At 42.2% G+C, this 20,920-nt stretch overlaps 1 protein-coding gene across 1 annotated transcript in view; it reads right to left on the reverse strand.

The window, feature by feature from the left end:
- Positions 1 to 20,920, reverse strand: part of LOC143774313 (uncharacterized) — a 70,634-nt gene that overhangs the window by 42,947 nt on the left and 6,767 nt on the right. Inside the window, exons 3-4 of the mRNA XM_077261763.1 lie at positions 8,747 to 8,868; positions 8,247 to 8,305 (exon numbers count right to left, since the gene is read on the reverse strand). Of these exons, the coding sequence (XP_077117878.1) occupies positions 8,247 to 8,305; positions 8,747 to 8,868 (181 nt within the window). The remainder of the gene's footprint in view (positions 1 to 8,246; positions 8,306 to 8,746; positions 8,869 to 20,920) is intronic.

Genomic DNA, 20,920 nt, shown 5'->3' on the forward strand with positions numbered 1-20,920 from the left:
GGCTCCCTGCAGTACGGCGCCTTCGCATCGTAGCAGCACCAGCGCTCCCTACATCAGCGAGTATCTCGCCTTGCCTACAGCGCTTCCTCATTTGTCTACGCAAGGCTGTACTACACCTCCTGGACCCTGTCTGATATTGGAACCATTCGTGGGCCCATTCAGACACGCTGTGTATTCCAGTGTTCAAAATCCTGTCTGATGAAGGTCCTATGTTGGGACCGAAAACGTTCATGTTGAACTGGATGCACTGAATAAATCATGTTTTACTTCACCACAAAGTTCTCCTGAGTGCCAAGTATATTATTGCTTATGTACCACGGGTTGGATACCTAACTTGAGCACCTCCCAAATACCCAGAGTGCCGTGCTTTGCTACATTTTAAAAACTCAGGGACCTCAGAAGGAGTGGAAGAAGCAATTGACACCAAAGGAGCATCGCCATGAATCCCCTGGCAACCCCAACTTGACACAGACATAGCTTTCCAATCCAGAACTGGATTACGGGCCTGCAGCCATGGCAGACCCAAAACGACAACATCATGCAAATTATGCAGCACAAGAAAGCGAATCACCTCCTGATGTACAGGAGTCATGCACATGGTCACTTGAGTCCAATACTGAGGCTTATTCTCAGCCAATGGTGTAGCATCAATTCCCCTCAGTGGAATAGGGAATTCCAAAGGCTCCAGGACAAAACCACAGCGCCTGGCAAACGACAAATCCATCAGATTCAGGGCAGCACCTGAATCCACAAAATCCATAACCGAGTAGGATGACAAAGAACAAATTAAAGTAACAGACAAAATGAATTTAGGCTGTATAGTACCAATGGTGACAGGTTTAGCGATTTTTTTTAAGCGCTTAGAGTATGCTGAGATAACATGAGTAGAATCACCACAGTAAAAGCACAACCTATTTTGACGTCTATGACTTTGCCGCTCAATTCTGGTCAGAATTCTGTCACATTGCATAGACTCAGGTCTCTGTTCAGAAAACACCGCCAGAGGATGCGCAGATTTGCGCTCCCGCAAACGCCGATCAATCTGAATGGCCAAAGCCATTGAGTCATTCAGACTTGCAGGCGTGGGGAACCCCACCATAACATTCTTAATGGCTTCAGAAAGACCTTCTCTGAAATTTGCAGCCAGGGCACACTCATTCCATTGAGTAAGCACCGACCATTTCCTAAATCTTTGACAATACACCTCTGCTTCATCCTGACCTTGAGAGAGGGCCAGCAAAGCCTTTTCTGCCTGGTTCTCAAGATTAGGTTCCTCATAAAGCAGACCAAGCGCCAGAAAAAACGCATCCACATTCAGCAATGTAGGATCTCCTGGCACCAGAGAGAAAGCCCAATCTTGAGGGTCGCCACGTAACAAGGAGATAACAATTTTAACTTGCTGAGCGGAATCACCAGAGGAACGAGGTCTCAAAGATAGAAATAATTTACAATTATTCTTAAAATTCAGAAACCTAGATCTATCTCCAGAAAACAACTCAGGAATAGGTATTTTTGGCTCTGACATAGGGCTATGAACAACAAAATCCTGAATGCTTTGCACCCTTGCAGCAAGATGATCCACACTAGAAGTCAGACTCTGAATATCCATGTCTGCAGCTGAACTCAAAACCACCCAGAGATTAAGGGGATGAGAGAAGCTGGACAGACTGCAGCAAAGGAAAAAAAAAATTGTACTCATGACTTCTCTTATCCCACTTCTGGGATGCATTAAACACTTTTCGGCCTGCTGTACTGTTATGATCCTTAGTGGCTGAGGATCACAAAATGGACTAGCTAAGTTAATGAACATAGAAACGAGCTCTAGGGAGGTGGTAACTGGACTGACCGCAAACCTGATCCTAACCAAACACACTAAAGGTAGCCGGTGAACGTGCCTAAATTCCTGGACGTCTCGACGCAGCCTGAGAAACTAGCTACCCCTAGAGGGAAAGTAAGACCTCACTTGCCTCAGAGAAATAACCCCAAAGATATAGGAAGCCCCCAACAAATAATAACGGTGAGGTAAGGGGAAAATACAAACGTAGAAATGAAAACAGATTCAGCAAATGAGGCCCGCTAATACTAGATAGCAGAAGACAGATAGGCAACAGTGCGGTCAGTAGAAAACCCTATGCAAAATATCCACGCTGAGAATACAAGAACCCCCACACCAACTAACGGTGTGAGGGGAGAAACTCAGCCCCCTAGAGCTACCAGCAAGCGAGGAAATCACATATTAGCAAGCTGGACAAGGAACAAAAATAAACCAAGAAACATATGAACACTGATGATCAAAAAATGAACAAACAGAAACTTAGCTTCTCTTGAAGAGACTGATAACGAAGGAATGCAGGAGAGCTCAAAATAGCACTGAATACATTGATAGCAAGCAAAAACTGAAAGTCCAGGTGAGCTAAATAGGAAACCAACTACCAGATAACGAGACAGCTGATCCCAGCCACAAACCTGCAGAAAGACACAAAGAGCCACCAGAGGGAGCCCAAAGACAGCACTCACACAGTACCACTTGTGACCACCAGAGGGAGCCCAAAAATAGAGTTCACAACAGGAGTCACTATGAGAGACAACAGGTGACTACCTTCTTGGACAATTTTCCACGTGTGGGTGGTTGTGTTCCATGTGGCAGATGTATAGCCTGCTTCAATGTGGATCATTGCGACTCATTTTTTTATTCAAGTGGCACTAAGAGTTTTAATTTTAAACAACGTATTTCATGTACCACCAGCTATGTCATATATTATGCTACCTGTCCATGCGGACTTATTTATGTTGGCCTAACCACACAGCAACTAAAAGTTCGTATAAGAGAGCACATCCTTGGAATTCAGGCTGCCATTGCCCACACGGACAGTTCCACCCTCAAAACACATCCAAGCCACATTAAAATCTTTCATCAATGCCACTTTGCTGAGGGTGCGTGGTATTGATGATCTGTAATCCTTTCACCAAGTAAAGAAGTAGTCATTTCTCCCTCCATCCTCCCCAGCCATCTCACCTTCTCCTATGAAATGTTTCTTCACATTTAAGCCATTTTTTCCAGACACATGGCCACATCATGTCCTATCCTACTCCCACCTTCTAACACTCTGTCTGCTGCCCACCATTGCTGGTGACATATCCCCAAATCCTTCGTCAGGGGGGAAATCCTCCGAAACGTACGACGGGGTGCACAGGCATGGGACTCAGCAGACCCTTCAGGTATAATTTCTCATATATACACTGTGTTCCAAATTATTATGCACAAAGAGTTTAGGAGTGATAAGGTTAGAATTTTTTTGTTTGTCATTTAAACTCATTGATGGTGATGTGTGTCAGGGCTCTTTATATCACTGAAAGCAATTGCAGATACCTGTGCAAATTAGTTTGGCCGGTGTGTCCAAATACAGGCAAGACTACTTAAGAAGGCTGTTCCACATTATTAAGCAGCCTACATTTTTTGCCAAAATGGGAAAGAAAAAGGATGTGTCGGCTGCTGAGAAGCAACAAATTGTGGAGTATTTAGGTCAAGGCATGACTACAATCAACATTGCCAAGACACTTCATTGTGATCATCGTACAATCAAGAAGTATGTAGCTGATTCCCAGCACACACGTGTGCGTGCTGATAAGGAAAAATTGAGGACTCTTTCCTACAGGCAATTGCATAAGGTTAAAAGAGCAGCTGCAAAAATGCCTTGTCATAGCAGCAGACAAGTTTTTGAAGCTGCTGGTGCCTCCAACGTCCCCAGAACAACAAGATGCAGGGTCCTTCAGAGGTTTGCAGCTGTGCGTAAGCCATCCTGTCGACCACCTCTATCCACTGCACACAAGCAGAAACGGCTCCAGTGGGCCAAACGATACATGAAGACTGATTTCCAAACGGTTTTGTTCACCGATGAGTGCCATGCAACACTCGATGGTCCAGATGGATGGAGTGGAGGATGGCTGGTTGATGGACACCCCATGAAAACACGGCTAAGGCGCCAACAAGGAGGAGGTGGAGTAATCTTTTGGGCTGGAATCATGGGGAGAGAGATTGTCGGCCCCTTTAGGATCCCTGAAGGGGTAAAGATGAACTCCATAATCTATGTGGAGTTTCTAAAACAACACTTCTTGCCATGGTTCAAGAGGAAGAACCATGCTTTCCGCAGCAAGATCATTTTCATGCATGATAATGCACCGTCTCATGCTGCAAAAAACACATCTGCATCTCTGGCTGCTATGGGCATAAAAGAGGACAAACTTATGGTGTGGCCACCATCTTCTCCTGACCTCAACCCCATTGAGAACCTCTGGAGCATCATCAAAAGGAGCGTCTATGATGGCGGGAGGCAGTTCACATCTAAGCAACAGCTCTGGGAGGGGATTCTGTCCACATGCAAAACAATTGAAGCAGAAACCATCCAAAAACTGACAAATTCAATGGACGAGAGAGTTCAGAAGCTTCTTTCTAACAAGGGGTCCTATGTGCAAATGTAACATCACCTAGAATAAAGGTTTCACTTGAATACTGTTTGATTTCATTTTGTAATAAGCTGATAATGCTTATAACTTCACAACTGAACATTTTTTTGTTCAAAATAAAAAAAAAGGTTGAAAACTCTGTTGTGCATAATAATTTGGAACATGCATTTTGAGTGTTTATTTTTATTTAAAAAATATACTGTTTTCATAGGCAGTTTGTTCCAAAACATTGCAATTATACTAGAATAGTAGATGACTGGAAAAGAACAATGACTGCAATTCAGATAGGTAATTTAGAGAAAATATGAGGAAATATTATTTGCATAATAATTTGGAACACACGCACTTCAGGTTCACTTTATATCTCGGTCAGTAGTTGATCTTGGTTGATGTTATTTACACCTATGCACTATGTTGCACTTTTGATAATTTATTATTGTATATTTTAGCTAATATGCACACTATTCACTTTAATTAATTAATTTTTTTATTTCTTATTTTTGCACAGGCACAGTGAGGTGCATTGCTGCTATCTTCTAATGGTTGCTGCTAATGATTAGAACCATATGATTCATAAGTTTTTTCATATTCCCGTTCTTGCGCACATTTGTAATTTTATTATTTATATTGTGTAACCCTCTGCCACATCTATTTAATAAAGGCATATTTTTAATCCTATCTTGCCTGTATGCTTTTTGGTGGTATTCATGTTCTGTATTTGCTTTGGCTAAACCCGTACTTGTATAGTGGATTCCACTAGTCTCTCACAGTACACCTTCACATCCCTCTGTCTTATCTAGATGTATGTAATATTGAAAATATATATATATATATATATATATATATATATATATATATATATATATATATATATATATATATATATATATATATATATATAATAATTGTTAGGATAGTTGTGGGTGTTCTGTATATTTTTAAAAAAATGGTGCAGTTGATGGAGCATGCGCGATCACATCTATAAGTCATTACTCATAGTTCTCAATCTGTGCATGCGCTGCCTATCGTGTGCCTATGACCAGTGTGGGAGAACTCGGAGTGATGACTTGTAGATGTGATCGTGGACGCGCCACTGACTGCGCCATTTTCTTGGGAGACCTGCTGTTTTATCGGAGGCTACAAAACTTACTGCATCGGAGCAAGAGTTAAAATAGGAGGCAGATTGCTGATGAATCAATGCCTATCATTGATATGCATGAGGCAGATGGAGTGGATACAGCAGATAGAAAATACTCTACCTACAGTCCCGCTCTGAGGCATGGAAATATCACTACAAAACATCTCAAACGCTGATTAAACAAAATTTACAAAACAGATTTCCTTATCAAAGATATAATTTTAATCAGTATCACAACACCAACATGATCATGCCTGTACTTTACGTATCAAAATCCGGCTGACAGGTTCTCCTTAAGAACGTCTGATAAAGGGACTCCTAAAGTGTCACCTTTTTATGGTAGCAATTTCAACTTCCTTGACCAGGTGCAGTTGAACTTCAGGATTTTGGCATCAGCTATACAATGCGCAGTGCTTACTTCAGTGATTGTCTATAACTTGGCGAAGTTGAGCCCTCTGGAGGAATAGCGGCCTTGTCAATGGTCTATACTCTGTTATAAAGGAAGAAACCCTGGTCTACAATCTTCAGATGTTGGAACAGGTTCTATGTTTACAAGTTGTCCTCCTATTAATATGGAGTGTGTAAAAGTCCCATACAAGAACAATTTTAATGCCTCCAAACATTGACCCATTGCTGTAGTGAATTTTTTGAACACTTGTTGCATTTAGTGGAACAAAATTGGTGTTGAGGTACAAGTAATTTGGGCACTACCATATTACGACACTAAAATAATGAGAATTAATAGCTGTGTATTAACTGTTTTAAAGGGAACCTGTCACCTGAATTTGGCGGGACCTGTTTTGCGTCATATGGGCGGGGTTTTCGGGTGTTTGATTCACCCTTTCCTTTCCCGCTGGCTGCATGCTGGCCGCAATATTGGATTGAAGTTCATTCTCTGTCCTCCGGAGTACACGCCTGCGCAAGGCAAAGGGTGAATCAAACACCCGAAAACCCCACCCATATGACCCAAAACAGGTCCCGCCAAATTCAGGTGACAGGTTCCCTTTAAATGATATCTACATACAGTGGGGGAAATAAGTATTGGATCACTTGCTGATTTTGTAAGTTTGCCCACTGACAAAGACATGAACAGTCTATAATTTTAAGGGTAGGTTAATTTTAACATTGAGAGATAGAATATCAAAAATAAAATCCAGAAAATCACAAAAGCACAGCAGTGAGATGTTTTTGTAGTTGATGATGAAGTTTGTGCACATGTCAGGAGGAATTTTGGTCCACTCTTCTTTGCAGATCAGCTCTAAATCATTAAGATTTTGAGGCTTTCGCTTGTAAACTCGAAGCTTCAACTCCCTCCATAAGTTTTCTATGGGATGAAGGTCTGGTGACTGGCTAGGCCACTCTATGACCTTAATGTGCTTCTTTTTGAGAAACTCCTTTGTTGCCTTGGCTGTATGTTTTGGGTTATTGTCTTGCTGGAAGACCCAGCCATGACCCATTTTTAATGCCCTGCAGGAGGGAAGAAGGTTGTCACTCAATATTTTACGGTACATGGCTCCATCCATTCTCCCATTGATGAGGTGAAGTAGTTCTGTGCCCTTATCAGAGAAACACCCCCAGGACACAGTGTTTGCACCTCCATGCTTAACAGTGGGTACGGTGTTCTTTTAGTCATACGCAAATTTCACTACCTCCAAACACGACGAGTTGAGTTAATGCCAAAGACTTCAATTTTTGTCTCCTCTGACTACAGCACCTTCTCCCAATCACTCACAGAATCATCCAGGTGTTCATTGGCAAACTTCAGATGGGCCTGCACATGTGCCTTCTTGAGCAGGGGGACCTTGCGGGCACTGCAAGATTTTAAACCTTTATGGCGTAATGTATTACCAATGGATTTCTTGATGACTGTGGTCCCAACTGCCTTGAGATCATTAACAAGTTCCCCTGTGAAGTTTTAGGCTAACCTCTCACCTACCTCATGATCAAGGATACCCCACGAGGTGAGATTTCGCATGGTGCCTCAGATCGATGTCGATTGACAGTCATTTTGTATTTCTTCCATTTTCTTACTATTGCACCAACAGTTGTCTCCTTCTCACCCAGTGTCTTACTTATGGTTTTGTAGCCCATTCCAGCCTTGTGCAGGTCTATGATCTTGTCCCTGACATCCTTATAAAGCTCTTTGGTCTTGCCCATGTTGTAGAGGTTAGAGTTTGACTGATTAATTGAGTCTGTGGACAGGAGTATTTTAGAAAGGTGACTATGTAAGACAGCTGCCTTTAATGCAGGTAACGAGTTGATTAGGAGCGCATGACTGGTCTGTAGAGTCAGAACTCTTAATGGTTGGTAGAGGATCAAATACTTATTTCTCACTGCAAAATGCAAATACATTTATATATTTAATACAATGTGATTTTCTGGATTTTATTTTTAATATTCTATCTCTCGATGTTAAATTAACCTACCCTTAAAATTATAGACTGTTCATATCTTTGTCAGCGGGCAAACTTACAAAATCAGCAAGGGATCAAATACTTATTTCCTTCACTGTACATGTAGATCCTCATTTGTGGCCTACACTTTTTTCTTGGGTCCAAAGGCCAACAGTGAGGTTAATGGTGAATGTTATGTACAAGAGCAATGCCCTCTTCAACTCATCTAACCAAAAAATGAGGTAGCTTACCTTATATCCAGAATTTCTACATCTTTATATCCTTCCAAATCTTTATAGACTTCCCTCATCTGTGAAAACAAAGAGTAAGATTAGAACACGCTGAAACTATGGCGAATGTGTAATTTTCAGGCTTAAAATGATTGTTCTCTTTCAGATAATATTCTACCCAAGCAGACGTTTGTTAAATAACAGCTTCACTGTACTCACCTTCCTTGGGTCCACTGGGAAGTCTCTGCCCCTTTTTTGGTGTATGGCATTGGCCGCGACACTGACGTCACGTCGACGGCACAGCAGCCATTCTGTGAACTCATAGGCTTTGAAGGATAGCTTTCCATCTACACGGGCAGAGTCACTGAGCTCAGTGATTGTCTAACGTGACATCAGTGCTGCCACCATGAGATGTGTCCTGCAGTGGCTTGCTCACCTCTCCCCATTGTGAACATGTGCACACTCAGTCAAGTGGACATGGGTATGGGGTACGAAAAACTATCATCATCCTTTCTACTTACCTCTTCTTTAAACTCTTTTTCAAATTCTTTATATTCTTCTGATTCATTGCTTTTATAATTCTCATCAAAAGGTTTATTGGTGATCTTTAATTCCACATTCACAATAGTATCTACGGACTTTGCTGCAAAAAAAACAAAAACTCAAAAATTGTAATTTTCAAAACGTATGAAATATATCAGTAATGCTAAACAATCTGAATAGGTATATATTTATTATCCGACTATGAAATATTATCAGACTCTGGAAATTGACGTGACGTCATGAGCAGGCGTGACCAGCCTCCACAGACAGCGGTCACTCATCAAGAGTGACTGGGCTGTGGGCGGCACTGGGGGCTGCAGGGATGTGCTGGGGGCGGGCGGGGCTAGGCAGGGTTGTGTACGAGGTGATGTGATGGGTGGGCACGGGGGGTCTGCGTGCTGGCGCCGGGCAGTGCGGTAGGGCTGCGCCGTGATGTGCCAGCGCCGGGCGGTGCGGTGGGGCTGCGCCGTGATGTGCCGGTACCAGGTGGTGCGGTAGGACTGCGCCATGATGTGCCGGGCGGTGCGGTGGGGCTTCACCATGATGTGCCGTGCCAGGCGGTGCGGTAGGGCTGCGCTGTGATGTGCTGGCGCCGGGTGGTGCTGGGGTCTTTGGTGTGCTTCTGGCTGGCTGGCGGGCGGTCATTGGTGTGTATCTCTGTGTGCAGGCATCGTCCGATGGGACTACAAGTCCCATTGGGCTCTGCCTGGTACGGTGACAGTGAGTGACACAGCCAATGATGCGACAGTATTAGTCCCATCATCCAGCTAATATGTTAAAAAACAAACAAACATACATTACACACATACAGTACATGCAAAATACATACAACATACAGACATACAACACACATACAGACATACATACAACACACATACAGACATACAACGTACAGACATACATGCGACCATGTGAACATGTGACATGCACCATGTGGCATGCGACATGCACAATGCGACATACGACATGCACCATGCGTCATGCACCATGCGACATGCGTCATGCACCATGCGGCATGTGCCATGCACCATGTGACATGCAACATGCGTCATACAACATGCATCATGCGGCATGTGACATGAACCATGCGACATGAACCATGTGGCATGCACCATGCGACGTACTATGCGACATGCACCATGTGCCATGCAACATGCACCATGCGGCATGCACCATGCGGCATGCATCATGCACCATGTGACATGAACCATGCGGCATGCACCATGTACTATGCGACATGCACCATGCAACATAGAACATGCAACATGCACCACATGGAATGCACCATGCACATACACCATGCAACATACAACATGCACCATGTGACATACAACATGACCATGCGACATGCACCATACGACATGCACCATGCGACAAGTGACATGCACCATGCGACATGTGCCATGCACCATACGACATGCACCATACATACAGTACATACATACAACATACATATAGGCATACAGTACATATATACATAGAGTATGGTGAGATATGGTGAGTATGTACTCACCATAACTTGTCACTTTGATCCCCGAAGCCAGTGTCACCTGTAACAAATAATAAAATAACAAACAAACACTATACTCCCTGATCTGCAGAAATCCAATTAAAATGAATGTCCCTCAATGATCTCCCGTGGAGAGCAGCAGCATCAGCTGATGTGACCACTCTCCAGGGGCTCGAGGAATACAATCATGGAAGGTATCCTTCCGCACTGTATTCCCCACAATGTATTCCTACGCCCCTGTGAGAAAATAGTTCCTAGTCTCCCTTCTGGCACTGCTGTGTGAGAAAGTTCCCACGCCGCAATGCCATAAAGTGAGAAGGTATAGAAACAAAGAGGGAGGGGAGCGCACATGAATGGTATCAGCCGGGAAAAGAATGCAGAAAAGTCATAGACCTACTCACCGCAGACAGTTATGCTAGACAAGTTTATTTTGTCTGTAACTCTAATTTGCTCATTGTCTTCCTACCCTGCTATGGCACTTGTGGATTCAGGTGCTGCCCTGAGTCTTATGGACTTGTCGTTTGCCAAGCGCTGTGGTTTTGTCCTGGAGCCTTTAAAGAATTCCATTCCTCTTAGAGGAATTGATGCTACGCCATTGGCGGAGAATAAGCCGCAGTATTGGACACAAGTGACCATGTGCATGACTCCTGAACATCGGGAGGTGATTCGTTTTCTTGTTCTGCATAAAATGCATGATTTGGTCGTTTTAGGTCTGCCATGGTTACAGACCCATAATCCAGTCTTAGATTGGAAGGCAATGTCTGTGTCAAGTTGGGGTTGTCAGGGAATTCATTGCGATTCCCCGTCGGTGTCTATTGCTTCTTCTACTCCTTCTGAAGTTCCGGAGTATTTGTTGGACTATCAGGATGTATTTAGTGAGTCCAGGTCCAGTGCCCTTCCTCCTCATAGGGACTGTGACTGCGCAATAGATTTGATTCCTGGTAGTAAATTTCCTAAGGGACGTTTATTTAATTTATCTGTACCTGAACATGCTGCAATGCGTTCTTATATAAAGGAGTCTTTAGAGAAGGGACATATTCGTCCATCCTCTTCCCCTCTTGGTGCGGGATTCTTTTTTGTAGCCAAAAAAGACGGGTCTTTGAGACCTTGTATAGACTATCGGCTTCTGAATAAAATCACGGAGGCTTCAGTATCTGGTCAAATGGAAGGGCTATGGTCAGGAGGATAATTCCTGGGTGGTCGCCTCTGATGTTCATGCGGCCGATTTGGTTCGTGCTTTCACGCGGCTCATCCTGATCGCCCTGGTGGTCATGGTGAGGGTTCGGTGTCCCCTCCTTAAAGGGGGGTACTGTTGTGAATTGTATTTCTTGGCTCCCTCTTGTGATCACTAGCGGTATTACACCTGGATTGCCTTTCTCCAGGTTTGTACCCACCTGGGTCGTTTGGCCTTGGGTGTTCCTATTTAGACTTCCTGGAAACTCAGACTTGTGCCTGGAATCGATGTAATCAGTCTAAGTCTTTTGGCTCCTGTCTCCTGGTCTCCTGCTTTTTGCAAGATAAGCAAAGTCCTGCTTTCTTATTTTTGTTTATCCGCATTACTGCTATTTTGTTCCAGCTTTTTACAATGCGATTCCTGATTTTTGCTGGAAGCTCTAGGGGGCTGATATTCTCCCCCCACACCGTTAGTCGGTGCGGGGGTTCTTGGATATTCAGCGTGGATATTTTGGTAGGGTTTTTTGCTGACCGCATAAGTTCTCTTTCTTTTTTCTGCTATTAATTAGTGGGCCTCACTTTGCTAAATCTAGTTCATTCTTACGTTTGTCTTTTCTTCTTACCTCACCGTTATTATTTGTTGGGGGCTTGTATCATACCTTTGGGGTCCCTCCTCTGAAAGGGTTAGTTAGTTCTCCGGCTGGTGCGAGACGTCTAGAATCAACGTAGGTACGTTCCCCGGCTACTGTTAGTTGTTGTGTTAGGATCAGATATTCGGTCAGCCTAGTTACCACCTCCCTATGAGCTAGATTTTGTGTTTGCGGACTTAGCTGGAAGTTCTGAGATCCTCTACCACTAGGATCACAACATCCGAGTACTGCATCCCACGTGATCATTGACCTGCCGGTCACGTGGTGGAAGGTCCTGGAGCAGTGAAGGGTAATTTGGATTGTCAACTGCAGCTCCCACCGCGTTCCCTCAGGAGGGAGCAGCAATGCAAAATAAAAAAATATAAAGCAGTCTGGATGGAGCGCTGATGACAGAGGCCACCGGAGCACAGGTTAAAGGGTTTAACATTTTTCATCTCAACGCGTTTCAACAGCCAATCGCTGTTTTCTTCAGGTGGCAATAAATAAAAAAGTTAAAAGGGAAGAAGGAAGTATTTAAAGGGACAAAAACCAATGAAAATTAAAGAGGAAGGTACAAAGGAGGGAAGGGGGAGGGGGTACAAAAAGTAATAAATAACCAGTAAGATGGTGCACACAAAATGCAACTGTGCTATAAAATATTAAAAACCATAGTAGATGTAAAATGTATAAAGTAAAAATAGCATAATAAACAACCATAATACACAATTAAAAGAACAGACAAAAAAATCAAAAATATGTAAGATAAGATAAATGTCACATTATTTAGCCACATTTTGTATTGTAAGATTAAGTCCCTCAGGGGAGAGAGTGCCCAATTTAAAAATCCAAAAGCTCTCCCTATTGATTAATCTCCTATACCGGTCAGGAACATTATCAGATATGTAATCAATAATAATAAGATTCAAATGGCTAGGATCTTTCTGATGTACTAGTGAAAAATGCTTAGATAGGCTATGTAATAGGAACCCATTGCGGATATTTTGCCTATGTTTATTCAGACAGGCATGCATCGTCTGGATGGTGCGTCCCACGTACTGGAGCCCGCATGTACATTGGATCAGATAAATAACATACGAGGACTGGCAATTGACACAATAGTTGATGTTAAAGTTAGTACCCGTGATAGTCGATTTAAATTGTTTAGCACCATGCACAATGGAAGTGCAGCAAAGGCATTTTGGCGCCTTACATGCGAAGCAACCAGGATTATGCGTATTAGTGATTAATGGAGAGTGAATATTGAGCGTCGGATTACTGGGGGCAACCATATTCCGAAGAATACGATTCCTTCTAAAAATAAATTTAGGTTTAGCAAAAATGCCAAAATTACCCAGTTTTTTCCGATTGCCCCTGGACGACCACCGAAAATAAAAAGAAAAAGAGACAACGTGGCCGCAGAAGTAGAGGTAAAATACTTAGGAAATCCCACCCCATTGGCAGAGCAAATGACGAAGAAAACAAAAGCAATCTGAATATTAATACTATTTCAAAATTGGGAATATTTAATTTGTCCAGTTACAATCTAACAAATGAGGAAAAATATTTGCTAGAACACGGCCTCTCTTTTTGTCCGGACGCCCCAGTTAACACATTCAATCTCTACATGGGTCTTAATGAATTTGTGCGCAAATTGACCATCCAACGTCATTTTTTATTGGAAGAAAGAAACAAAATTACTAATCACACCTCCCTTTATCTGTTAATATAGAGGATCCCTATTTACATGTTAATACACAAATATTATCCAGTAATTTTTACCCCCTTCATCATAGGGGCTCTCATATATGGATCTTTCCAACATCTCATTCTGAATGATGTCCGCTCCTTATCTTTCAATAAAAAAAGGAATACTAACCTTACTATAGCAGAAAAGTTAGCTATAAATACCCTTAGGGACAATAAGGATATTATAATAAAGAGTGCTGATAAGGGAGGGGGGTAGTCATTATGGACAGGACTTGTTATATAAAGGAAGGCCTGAGAATTTTGAGTGATCTGGAGTATTACGAAAGAGCTGAACCGGAACCCTCCATATCCATCTTCGGTGAATATAATAAAGAATGCTCTATTTCTGGGCATCCTGAATAGAAGGGAATTTAAATTTCTTAACATCTCTCGCTTTAAGGTTCCTTTCTTTTATTTTCTCCCTAAGATCCATAAGGACCCAATAAATCCCCCCGGGCACCCCATAATCTCTGGTATCGGTTCTATAACCAGTAACCTTTCTCACTATTTGGATCTTTTCCTTCAGAAGTATGTTATCGAGTTAGACTCCTACTTAAAAGATTCGTCCCAGTTAATTAACCATCTCCACTCTTTGACCACCCATCCTGATAACTATGGATGTTCAAGCTCTTTATAGCAACATACCTCATGACCATGGTTTGGAAACAATGAAACAATTTCTACTCCATGATGAGGACATGCCCTCTACACAGCAAGAATGTTTGCTTAGCGCCATTACATTTATTTTAAATAATATATTCTCATTTGAGAATGCTACCTACAGACAGTTGAAAGGTTGTGCAATGGGGATGAGATTCGCCCCAGCTATGCAAACCTGTTTATGGGGGCTTTTAAGGCACTTTTTATTTCCCCTTTTCTTCATCCTAGTGGTAAAATAGCTCTGTATCGCCGATTTATTGATGACTTGTTCTTAGTTTGGACGGGGTCTCTGGATGAAGCATCTGACTTCATTCAGAGGGTAAATGATAATTCTTGGGGTTTATCCTTCTCAGCTTCAATGTCAAATACCAATATACAATTTCTGGATTTGATGATACATGTTGACCCAATGGGTAAGTTCCACGCTTCTACATTTTTCAAAAAAGTGGACGTAAATGGTTATTTACCTTTAAATAGCGGTCACCTTCCGAGATGGATCACTAATATCCCCTATGGCCAGTATTGGCGTATCCGGAAAAATTGTACCAATGAGAACAATTTTCAGAAGGAATCCAAGATGCTTTTAATAAAGTTCAACCCCTTTCCCAAAAAGACTGTCTCAGCAAGATTAAAACCGATAAGAGGAAAGAAACCTCTGAAATTAATAAGTGGAGTTTTATTACAACTTATAATTATTCCCATGCATCCATCCAGGGATTACTCAAGAAATATTGGTTTATTTTAAGGGGGGACCCGATCCTTTCAAAACGTCTTCCTGCTAAACCTAAATTTATTTTTAGAAGGAATCGTATTCTTCGGAATATGGTTGCCCCCAGTAATCCGACGCTCAATATTCACTCTCCATCAATCACTAATACGCGTAATCCTGGTTGCTTCGCATGTAAGGCGCCAAAATGCATCTGCTGCACTTCCATTGTGCATGGTGCTAAACAATTTAAATCGACTATCACGGGTACTAACTTTAACATCAACTATTGTGTCAATTGCCAGTCCTCGTATGTTATTTATCTGATCCAGTGTACATGCGGGCTCCAGTACGTGGGACGCACCATCCAGACGATGCATGCTTGTCTGAATAAACATAGGCAAAATATCCGCAATGGGTTCCTATTACATAGCCTATCTAAGCATTTTTCACTAGTACATCAGAAAGATCCTAGCCATTTGAAGCTTATTTTTATTGATTACATACCTGATAATGTTCCTGACCGGTATAGGAGATTAATCAATAGGGAGAGCTTTTGGATTATTAAATTGGGCACTCTCTCCCCTGAGGGACTTAATCTTACAATAGAAAATGTGGCTAAATAATGTGACATTTATCTTATCTTACATATTTTTGATTTTTTTGTCTGTTCTTTTAATTGTGTATTATGGTTGTTTATTATGCTATTTTTACTTTATACATTTTACGTCTACTATGGTTTTTAATATTTTATAGAACAGTTGCATTTTGTGTGCACCATCTTACTGGTTATTTATTACTTTTTGTACCCCCTCCCCCTTCCCTCCTTTGTACCTTCCTCTTTAATTTTCATTGTTTTTTGTCCCTTTAAATACTTCCTTAGTCCCTTTTAACTTTTTTATTTATTGCTACCTGAAGAAAACAGCGATTGGCTGTTGAAACGCGTTGTGATGAAAGATTTTAAACCCTTTAACCTGTGCTCGGGTGGCCTCTGTCATCAGCGCTCCATCCAGACCGCTTCATATTTTTTATTTTATAAAGTGAGAAGGTAACCTCTCTGTGATGCACTGCAGGAGCCATTGTCTCCTGTCAGTGTGTCACTTAGGGTCCTATAGAGTAGTGACATCACCCGATGTCACTGTTCTATAGGGGAGATCGTCGTGGGACACTGTTATTAATTGGACTGCGTTGGACAGGTAGTAAACGGTTTATTATTTTACGTTTTTTGCAGGCGATCAAGAATAGTAAGTATGGTTAAATTGAGAATAATAAAATACTTTTTTCTGGCTGTGTCTTTATTTTTTTTTAACCCTTTCACTACTATAGGATTAATAATGGATAGGCGTCTCATTGACGCCTCTCCATTATTAACCCGGCTTAATGTCACCTTACAATAGCAAGGTGACATTAACCCCTTTTTACCCCATATCCCATCGCTACACGGGAGTGGTAAGAGAGGGGCTAATATCTTATCTTATAGATGTGCCACTTCTGGGTCGGCTGCGGACTGGTATTTGTAGCCGGGGGGGGGGGGGGGCAATATCCATGGCCCCTCTCTAGGCTATGAATATCAGCCTTTCTGGCTATAAAATATAGGGGGACCCCACGTCATTTTTTCTTGGGGTCCCCCTATTTTAATAGCCAGTAAAGGCTACGCAAACAGCTGCGGGCTGATATTCATAGCCTGGGAGGGGCCATGGGTATTAACCCTTTCCCAGGCTACAAATATTGGCCCCAGGCCATCGGCTTTCCCCCTCTGGTGCAGAAAATTGCGCGGGAGCCCACGCCATTTTTTTCCCATTTTGTTCTTTATGTTCATTAATCAACATTGGCCTCTCTATAGATACACAGATGTTTCTATCAATATTTATATATATCTGGCTAATTTCACACATCAGGCTTTAGCCATCAGGCACAATCTGGCGAGTTTTGAAAAAAAAGATCCGTTTTTTCTCATAGAGTTATATTAGCACCAGATTGCGCCTGATGGCCACATGTTTCATCCGTTTTTTGCCAGATCCGTCAAAAAAGCTGTTTCCGCCAGACAGAAAACACATACAGAGGAACGGTTTTTCTGTCCGGTGAAAAAACGCACAGCGACGGATCCGGCGAAAATCGTATGAAACTGAGATGTTAAATGATGAATCCGGCCTCCGAATCCGTTTTTTCATGCATGTTTGCATTCAAATCATGCACATTTTCCTTTCGCTCTCTCTTTTTAAAACAAAAAAACAGATCAGTTGCATCAGTTTTTCACTATTTGCAACGGATCCATTTTTTCAAAAATTCGCCGGATCCTGCCTGACGGAAACAAACTGATGCGTGAAAGTAGCTTAACTATCCATACATCTACTGTATCTACATCTATCCATCTCATTCCATCTATCTATCTATCTATCTATCTATCTATCTATCTATCTATCTATCTCAGGCCGACGTCACACTTGGCGTAGGAAAATACGGTCCGTTTTTTACCGGCGCAATACGCAGAAATGTTCCCAAAACAGTGTTCTGTATGTAATCCGTTGGCAAGCGAATAAATCCGCATGGCAAAAACACTGCGTTTTTCCTCCGGATTTACCGCCATTTTTGAGCGGATTCCACTGCGGTTTTCTATTATGGAGCAGGTGTAAAACCGCTACGGATTCCGCACAAAGAATTGACATGCTGCGGAATGTAAACCGCTGCGTTTCCGCATGTTTTTTTCCGCAGCATGTGCACAGCGAATCCGCAGCAAAATCCGCAGCGTGTGAACATAGCCTATCTGTGTGTAATGGAGTGTGGGTTGGACAAATGTAAAAGAGGAGGTTGGACAAGAAATGACATCACAAATCTTTTTTTTTGTCAATAAAAGATCTTTATTCAGTTTTCAAAAACACATACAAATCCGCATGGAAAAAACGCATCAAAAACCGCAGCAAAAACGCAACAAAACCGCACCTGCGTTTTCTGGCAAGAGAGGGAAGAATCTGCAGCAGAAATTCCTAAGGCTAATCCGCAATGTGTGCACATACCTTTATGCGGTTTTTGGTGCGGTTTTTCGTACAGTTCTTGCGCCATTTTGATTCAGTTTTTGGTGCAGTTTTGATGGGCTTTGATTCAGCTTTTGGTGCAGTTTTGATGCAGTTTTTTGGCGGTTTTGATGCGTTTTTTTGCACGGTTTTGATGTAGTTTTTGGTGTGGTTTTGATGTAGTTTTTGGTGCAGTTTTTGTGTTTTTGATTAATTTCTTGGTGCAGTTTTGATGTGTTTTTGATGCAGTTTTTGGTGCGGTTTTTGCGCCGTTTTTATGTGTTTTTTAATGCTTTTTTGTATGTGTTTTTGAAAACTAAATAAAGATGTATTATTGAACAACAAAAAAAGATTTGTGATGTCATTATTGTCCAACATCCTCTTTTACATTTGTCCAACCCACACTCCATTACACACACAGATAAACAGATAGATGATGGATGAGATGGATAGACAGATCTACATACAGATAGATCTATAGATGCATACATCTATCTATTCATATATCTAAAGATATAAATGGATAGATATATCTATGGATAGATACAGTGGGGCAAAAAAGTATTTAGTCAGTCAGCAATAGTGCAAGTTCCACCACTTAAAAAGATGAGAGGCGTCTGTAATTTACATCATAGGTAGACCTCAACTATGGGAGACAAACTGAGAAAAAAAAATACAGAAAATCACATTGTCTGTTTTTTTTTCATTTTATTTGCATATTCTGGTGGAAAATAAGTATTTGGTCAGAAACAAACAATCAAGATTTCTGGCTCTCACAGACCTGTAACTTCTTCTTTAAGAGTCTCCTCTTTCCTCCACTCATTACCTGTAGTAATGGCACCTGTTTAAACTTGTTATCAGTATAAAAAGACCTGTGCACACCCTCAAACAGTCTGACTCCAAACTCCACTATGGTGAAGACCAAAGAGCTGTCAAAGGACACCAGAAACAAAATTGTAGCCCTGCACCAGGCTGGGAAGACTGAATCTGCAATAGCCAACCAGCTTGGAGTGAAGAAATCAACAGTGGGAGCAATAATTAGAAAATGGAAGACATTCAAGACCACTGATAATCTCCCTCAATCTGGGGCTCCATGCAAAATCCCACCCCGTGGGGTCAGAATGATCACAAGAACGGTGAGCAAAAATCCCAGAACCACGCGGGGGGACTTAGTGAATGAACTGCAGAGAGCTGGGACCAATGTAACAAGGCCTACCATAAGTAACACACTACGCCACCATGGACTCAGATCCTGCAGTGCCAGACGTGTCCCACTGCTTAAGCCAGTACATGTCCGGGCCCGTCTGAAGTTTGCTAGAGAGCATTTGGATGATCCAGAGGAGTTTTGGGAGAATGTCCTATGGTCTGATGAAACCAAACTGGAACTGTTTGGTAGAAACACAACTTGTCGTGTTTGGATGAAAAAGAATACTGAGTTGCATCCATCAAACACCATACCTACTGTAAAGCATGGTGGTGGAAACATCATGCTTTGGGGCTGTTTCTCTGCAAAGGGGCCAGGACGACTGATCCGGGTACATGAAAGAATGAATGGGGCCATGTATCGTGAGATTTTGAGTGCAAACCTCCTTCCATCAGCAAGGGCATTGAAGATGAAACGTGGCTGGGTCTTTCAACATGACAATGATCCAAAGCACACTGCCAGGGCAACGAAGGAGTGGCTTCGTAAGAAGCATTTCAAGGTCCTGGAGTGGCCTAGCCAGTCTCCAGATCTCAACCCTATAGAAAACCTTTGGAGTCCGTGTTGCCAAGCGAAAAGCCAAAAACATCACTGCTCTAGAGGAGATCTGCATGGAGGAATGGGCCAACATACCAACAACAGTGTGTGGCAACCTTGTGAAGACTTACAGAAAACGTTTGACCTCTGTCATTGCCAACAAAGGATGTATTACAAAGTATTGAGATGAAATTTTGTTTCTGACCAAATACTTATTTTCCACCAGAATATGCAAATAAAATGAAAAAAAACCAGACAATGTGATTTTCTGTATTTTTTTTTCTCAGTTTGTCTCCCATAGTTGAGGTCTACCTATGATGTAAATTACAGACGCCTCTCATCTTTTTAAGTGGTGGAACTTGCACTATTGCTGACTGACTAAATACTTTTTTGCCCCACTGTATATCTATTGATAGATGTATGGATAGTGTAGGGTGCGCGTCCACTGTCCTGATTAGCTGCAGATTGGATGCTGCATACTTGTAGTCCCATCGGATGATGCCTGCACACACACCCCAAAGACCCCCCGCACAGCCCCACACAGTGCCACACACATCCGAACAGTCCGCAGACCCCGCACACACATACACGCACACAGTCACCGCCCACACACTTCCCTCCTCCCGAACTGCAGCGTTTCCCGGACCCACATCCACATCTAAACTGTAGATCTTTTTTACATCTGCGGTTTTGCTGCGGATGTGCCCGACTCAGTGCAAGTCTATGGGTGCAGAAACGCTGCAGTTCCGCACAAAAGAAGTGACATGATGCGGGAAAAAAAGCTGCTTTTCGGTGCGGCCTTTTCTGCAGCATATGCACAACAAGTCTGCGGCTCCCATAGACTTACAGTTCTTAACAGTTCTTAATAATTTATGTAACAATGCTCCATTATGTAAAATAAGTCTGTAGGTTACCAGAAAAGAAATGGGATATCAATGAGATCAAACACGTTCTCAATAATATGGAAGCTGGTGCTAGG

The sequence above is a fragment of the Ranitomeya variabilis genome, chromosome 5 (assembly GCF_051348905.1).
Source record: "Ranitomeya variabilis isolate aRanVar5 chromosome 5, aRanVar5.hap1, whole genome shotgun sequence".
NCBI lineage: Eukaryota > Metazoa > Chordata > Amphibia > Anura > Dendrobatidae > Ranitomeya > Ranitomeya variabilis.